Source organism: Frankliniella occidentalis, unplaced genomic scaffold (genome assembly GCF_000697945.3).
Source record: "Frankliniella occidentalis isolate FOCC.00 unplaced genomic scaffold, Focc_3.1 Scaffold49, whole genome shotgun sequence".
Taxonomy (NCBI): Eukaryota; Metazoa; Arthropoda; class Insecta; order Thysanoptera; family Thripidae; genus Frankliniella; species Frankliniella occidentalis.
Genome location: NW_026267179.1, coordinates 1,509,583 through 1,516,320, shown reverse-complemented (window position 1 = coordinate 1,516,320; position 6,738 = coordinate 1,509,583). Strand labels below are relative to the sequence as shown.

The 6,738-nt window shown below is 61.2% G+C and overlaps 1 protein-coding gene across 2 annotated transcripts in view; it reads left to right on the top strand.

Moving 5' to 3' along the window:
* The first annotated feature begins 29 nt into the window (after window positions 1–29).
* LOC113209588 (nucleolar protein 4-like) overlaps window positions 30–6,738 on the top strand; it is a 25,645-nt gene continuing 18,936 nt past the window's right edge. For both annotated transcript variants that reach the window (XM_052267275.1, XM_052267276.1), the window contains exons 1-2: window positions 30–316; window positions 1,470–1,594. In XM_052267275.1, coding sequence (XP_052123235.1) covers window positions 1,562–1,594 — 33 coding nt within the window. In that variant the 5' untranslated portion in view covers window positions 30–316; window positions 1,470–1,561. The remainder of the gene's footprint in view (window positions 317–1,469; window positions 1,595–6,738) is intronic.

The window sequence follows — 6,738 nt, the reverse complement described above, 5'->3', positions numbered from 1 at the left end:
CACCCACTCTCTCACTCCCGTGCGTTCCGCGACGCGCGCGATCCGCCAGTCAGTCCAGTGTTTGCCGAGCGAGAGAACAGTCCTGGAGGCAGCGTCCAGTCCCGGCCTCTCCCTTTCTCTCTCTCGTTCGCTCACTCCCTCTGCCGCATCGGCGCCGGCCGGCGAGTTCACCCCGGGCTGTATGCCCCTCTCTCTCTCTCTCTCTCTGCTCCGCTCTGTGCACCGCCGTCTGTCTCTCTCTGTCCTGCACCGCGAGTGACACCGCAGTGACCTGTCGCAGTGGATTAACGCGCCGTCGACAAGCGCCACTAAGAAGGTGAGTGTCACACAAGGGGAAGGACCAGGTGAATCACTCGACGTTAACCGGGGCGCTCAGTGTCAACGGTACATCATGGCGCCGACCCAACCTAATTTGCAAAATTCTGACAAAGATACTCCGAGTTGTCGTAGTCGTAGTACGGGACTCCCGCGAATCTGAAACCGTCGCCAAGGTTAAGAGGGCTTAGGTGGAGGCACTATAGACTCTGGTTCGAGACAGAAGGCTAATAGACGTATTAAATAAAGATCTCCAATAACTTGTTGACACTGGCTCACCTGCGGCCACGTCTCCCCAAGGAAAACGTTTTTCTCACATAGACCTCATTGTGACCTCTGAGGTCACGATTCTTGCACTTGAGAAGTCACCGGTGGGGTCACAAGTGCAAGAATCGTGACCTCGTATGTCATAAAGAGGTCACAATGAGGTTTTCGTGAGTTGGGTCGGGCCCGTTGTTTGGGTGCGCAACACTGTCACACCATGCCAGTGTGACGGGGAGGTGCACCGTGACGGTCGTGGAAGCAGGTTCCTCATTTCCACGGGGTTTCCGTCGTCATTTTGAAAAACGTTCGTCGCGGCGTCACCCCAATGTGGTCACGGCGCGACACGGTTCGTGCTAGCGGGTTTGCCTACTGTCACTGACCACGGCGCAGCGGCGCCTGGCTCCGGACCGGGTAGGCAACCCACCCTTAATGCCCTACTGAGCCAGTTCAACTTTTTGGTAGTTTTCCCCATCCCGTAAGAAATCTACGCTCTCAAAGGGAGAAATGAATAAAGCAATATGCCAAATGCCCGCTTGTTTGCTATCGATACAATACATATTTAGTTTGCGACCCGTCGCTGCAATTTGCACATTGTACGCGAATGACTGTGCCGGTGAATGTGAATGTATGGGGGGTGGGGGGTGGTGGTGGCGGTAAGTGAATACTATGTTTGTATGCGATCTGTGTGTGTGAGACGTGCGTGTGTGAGTGTCCGCGTGTGTGTGTGTCGCCACAGGGGGTCGGTGCGTCGGACAGGGCAGGGGCGGCGGCCGGCAGTGGCCAGGCCACAGGCCAAGCCCGTCGTCATCCTGAATCATTAAAGACCGGCGTTGGCTCCCTTCTGATATTGATCTAATCCTTTTTCCCCCTCTTTTTTTTTCTTTCCACAGGGCGCCCACCGAGCTCCGGCGCGCGTCCGCACAGGACCGCGAGCAAGCGCAGGCAGGCCGCCGAGGACGTCGTCGCCGTCGCCAGCCTCACCATGTCGGCCAAGAGGAAGGCCAGCATCCCAAAGGTAAGAGCGTGCCCGTGTTTGAAAACTGTGAAATGTGAACGAAAAATACGCGCATGGGGAATATGGTGTAACACGTACGACATACGGTGGCCTCCGAGTGTTCTTGCACTCCAGTGCGAAAGGGAGAAAGGAAGAAAGGGCGCCCCCGGGGGAGCCATGAGGTGCGGTGGTATCGCGAGAGCTCCTCCAAGACGGGGTGGATCACGGATCACGTGCTTCACGGGGTCGGTATAAGATGAGAGAGTCCCCCCGCCCCCTCTTCCGCCCCCACCACGCCACGCCACGCCTTACTTGTCGCCGAGTCGGTGTCGCGTCTCAGTTTGATAACCGCCTCCTCCTTGGTTTCGCTTTCGCGGAAGGCACGGTCCGGGCCCGGCCGATACCTGACCTTCAATACTGCCCCCCCCCTCTCCTCCTCCTCCCGCCCCCGCCGTGCGGAAGAGGTGGAACCCTAATACAAATAAAAGGTGCGCCCGTGGCGCGGGGCCGCCGGCCGGGAGAAAGACAACACTCGGTGTTGTCGTTGTCGCCTCCGTGACGATGACAACGACCAAGAGCCGCCCCCTCCCCCCTCCCTCTCCCCGGCCACTCCCTTTCAGGACGGCACGGTAGGACTCCGGGCAGGAGGACGAGAGGCGGGTGGTTTTAGTCCGGTCAAAGTTTGGCAAGAGTTTGGTGTTCCCTCCCGCGCTTACCCATGCGGCGCGCAAAATAGACCCTTCCTTGCTGACGGCCGTCCGAAGCAGGGGGGAAAGGGGATGTCGGGGGTGGGGTGAATGGGGAAGGGAGGGAAAAGGACCCTCAGGGAAACCCGATGGCTGATGGCCTGGGGCCGGAGATAGTGCGAGGGGAGGGGAGAGCGAGTGACTCACCGAGGGACAGAGGGGAGGGGCGGAGAGGGGAGAGCGTCCTGTGTTTCTCCGAGGGCGCGTTTGGGGGAGGAAAAGGGAACGAGGGAGGCGAAGCAGGCGAAGCAGGCGCGAGGCGGAGGGGTTGGCTCAACCCCCGGCCGTACGCCGTTAGTTTTTCATGCGGCGTGTAGGGGCTGCCCTTTCGTTTAGCACCATTCGAATGAATGAGAAATGTTTCATGCTCTACGTTTAGCACAAAAGAGGCCGTACACCCGCACAGTTAGGAAGTAGGGTCCCTACAGTGTGGAGGGGAAGTCCAGCGCAGAACGCCGCGAGCACGATCCTCCTAAACTTGGGGCGGGGGGAGGGGGGGCGAACCTTCGGAGGCGGAGCGTTGCGTCGACTGCATCATCACTCCGCCCGGACGTCCGAGCAGATCCTTACCCCCTCTCCTCCTCCCCCCTGGCCCGGAAGTCCTTCTGGCACCTCCCGGGACGAGCGGGGCGGGGCGGAGGAGGAGGTCCGAGACGCAAAGGGCCTTGGAGGCGCCGAGCAGCAGAAGTGGCTCGCCCGGCCCCGGCGGCCCTAAGCGCAGCTCGGCGTGGCGGAGAGTCGTAGCCAACAGGTGACCGTATCGACCCCGCGGGCGGCGCCGCTCCCCTCAGAGGATGCACTGCAGGACGCGACCGCGTATTAATTCGACCGGCGAAAACTTCAAAGTAAAAAAATGTGTGCTGCAAACATGGCATGGCAATGGCAATAACACATTATTCTCGGCGGTCATTGACTCTGCAGGTCATTATTGAGCAAGGTGCGAGAACTTTTACACAATAAGCTTTGTTTTTTTTTTAACTTTGAGGCGTCGAGTACGCGGCATTCATTTTCACGGCCACCAATTCCAACAAGAAGTAGGCCGACCCGCCGGTCAGCAATGCAAGTCATCTGCCGCCGGCGTGCCCGGCCGGCCCGGCCTCGCCGCTCCCCTTGATTGCCTGTTTCGTCATCATTTTCGGGTCCAAATGTCACTCGTCCGTCCGTCCGTCCGATTAGTGTGTAACACTTTGAGCCCGCCGCAGGCAGACCGCACAATAAAACGCAGCGCCAGCCGGTCTATCAGAGCCGCGGCAGCCGAGGCCGCAGAGGCGCAGCAGCCGCCACGGCGATTTTTATTTTAAAAGGCGGAGGAGCCGGGTGCTTCTTTCTGTTCCTTTTTCCCCGCCAAGGTCCAAAAAGAAGACGAAAAATATAACAAAAAGGGCAAAACGCAACAGCAGCAGCAGCAAGGCGGCGACTCGTGCGAGAGACGGCGGCTTCTCCCTGGGCCCCCACAAGCGAGAGAAAGAGAGAGGGAACATAACGTAAGAGGTGTGAGTGCCCGAGCGAGAGAGGGGGGCGGGCGAGAGCGTGAGCGAGAGCGAGAGAGCGCGGACGCAGACTTGTCGCAGCGGGAGCGCGCTCCTCCCGGGCGGCGCGGTCGCGGCCCGCCTCGCTTGGGGAAGGTCAGTGAGTCGGTCGACCCGCTCCGAGCGGCGCGGCACGGCGAGGCACGGCGCGGCGCGACGCAGCGCTGCCCAGCGCGAGCGGCCTGGCGGGCCTCCGCGGGGAGTGGAGGGGGGCGGCCGATGCAGCAGGGGGCCCAACTGGACCAACCAGACCACCAGGACGGCGCTGTTGCGGTGCAGCGCGCCATCCCGGCCGTGCATCGTGACCCCGTCGTTGGACTCCCAGAGATAACCCGGCAGCAACAACACAACCGGGGTGGCTGTGGCTGCCGCAGCAGCATAGCGCGCCTGTTCGCCGCCCCCACCGAAAAAAAATAAAATGAGAGGGTGTTATCGGGTGATATCTTTATCGTTATTACTGCACGCTTTCAGATAAGCGCCGATATCGTCACCTGTCAAAGTTTGGCCGCTCCGCTTCGGTCCGACGCGATCCCCTCCTGCGACCGGCCGGACCGTCCCCACGGCTTTACGAGCTCCCATGGCCGCGACCGTTTCTCCCCAAAAGGATACGTTACTTTCACGAGCGCGCCGGTCCGTACCGCGATCAGGGTCGTCTCATCTCGTCATATCTTCTCATATCTTGTCCCCGCCGCCGCGGCTGGCCGCGGACTGGGAGAAGTTTCTGTTACATCCTCGTAAGTCGCGGGACGCGAGCCTCATTTGCATAGGGTCCCATTCAGCGGCCGTCGTGGCGACATGTGATGGGGAAGTATCCGCGATCTGTGACGACCTGCAGACCACACGTACAACGGCAACACACACCCCCGCTCGGCATCCCTTTTCCTTTCCCACGAGGGACCTCCACCCACCTCCTCACAAAGGGAAGGAGGACCGGTCCTCGCCCTTTCTTTAGCCCGCCCCTTCTTCTCGACCGTCTTGGCGGCGGCAGCGGCGTCAACCCCAACCTGGCGAGACTTGACCCCGCCGCCGCCGCTGCGCATCCTCCCCCCTCTCCTGGACAACGGCCGGCGGCGAGCTGTCCCCCGCGTCCATACATACCTTCAGCAGGTTCTATGAGAGGCGTCCTCCCGGTCGTCGTCCCGGTCGTCCTCCAGGATATCCTCCAAGGCGTCCTCCGGGTGTTCTCTAGGGTATCCTGCAGGGTGTTCTCTAGGGTATCCTGCAGGGTGTGCTGCAGGGTGTGCTGCAGGGTGTGCTGCAGGGTGTGCTGCAGGGTGTGCTGCAGGGTGTGCTGCAGGGTGTGCTGCAGGGTGTGCTTCAAGGTGTGCTGCAAGGTGTGCTGCAGGGTGTGCTGCAGGGTGTCCTCTCGGGCGGCCGGTGCGCTGCCTCGTGGAACTGCACGTCCTCCGGGGGCCGTGCGCTGCGCTGCATCCTCCGGAGGGTCCTAACGGACCAAAGAAAGAACTCCCTCCGCACCCTGAAATCATGAAGTTTAACGGGGCGATCAGCGGCGGCTGGGGATGGCGCGGAATGCGGCTCGCACAGAGATAATGGCGCGCTCCTTGGGGTGGACGCGGACGTGTCCGGGAGCAGGCCGCTGGGGTTTGGAACACAGAGAAGGCCCTCGCGGCGCACCGTTCGCAGAAGGATGCGACCAGAAAGACGGGGAGGAGGTGGAGGAGGAGGAGAGGGAGGCGAGGGGGATGAGGGGGGCGATGTAAGTACGAGTCCTGAACCTGCTCCTCCCCCACCCACCGGGGGTGGGCCGGCCGGCCCCAAGGGGTGGCGGTGCTGGCGGGGGCGAGGCGGCCGAGGCCAGCAGCACACAAAGGGGGGAACGCATTTTCTTACTTGTTTTCTCGTCGTCCGCCTCCCTCCTCCGCAGCGGTGGGGGTGGGGGTGGATGGCATTGCCGTCGTGTGTGAGAGAAGCAGCAGTCCGATGAAAGGGAGGACGGGGTTCTGTTCTGCCTGGACCGGTGCAGCTGCGGACCCACAAGGGTTGGTGAACAGAACAGCCTCACTTCCCACTAGTACTCCCCCTCCGACGACGACGCCGACCTTGGCCAGACGCAGACCTCCCCACCTCCACCCCCTTCTCCTAAACAGGAGGATGACTCCCTCCGCGCTGAACTTACATTTTATTAAACTCGGGCTCCGCACAATAAGCAGAAGACAGACGGGCGGGAGAATTCCAGCGCCACTCGGCGCCAGCGTCGGGATGAGGAGCAGGCGACCTGACATCCGGCCGTCGCGTCGTAGTAGAGCGGCCGGACCGTGAGACAGGCGGACACACTGCAGAGACTCATAGCCATGTTCAGAGAGTGTCGTGGGGGTCCGAGAGGGAGGGGCCCGCCGCTGCGAGGGTGGCGCGGGGCGGGGGAGGGGGAAGAGGGAAGGCGAAAAACCCGTGTGTCGGTAACGGCGACAAAAAGAAAGAGCTCATCCCCATCCGCACCCCCCTCTACACCTGAGGCCGCCGCTGCAGGACACCACACCGGGCGAGAGAGGGTCGGTCTTAGTCATCTGACCAGACACATAAAAGCGACCGTAAGCTGGGTTGCAGCGCGGGGACGATGGGGTGCGCAGAAAGGAAGGAGAGAGAAAAGAAGCACAAGAGAACAGGAGGGATAAGTTACTGCAAAAATGCAATTGCAAGATTCAATTCAACGAAAGCAGGCCAGGGGAGCAAAGACGTGCCTGTGCAAAGACATGCCTGCTGTCGTCTTTTGGCTTGTTCTGGGCGGCGTCACCGGCCAGAGACAGGGAAGGGTCGTGCAAGTTATGTTCTGCATCCTGGAAGGAGGAGGAGTAGCAGTTGGAGAGGTGAAAAGTTGGAGGTCCGCTGCGGCGGCACCGAGAGGAGGGGCTGCTGGTGGGTGGCGGGGGCG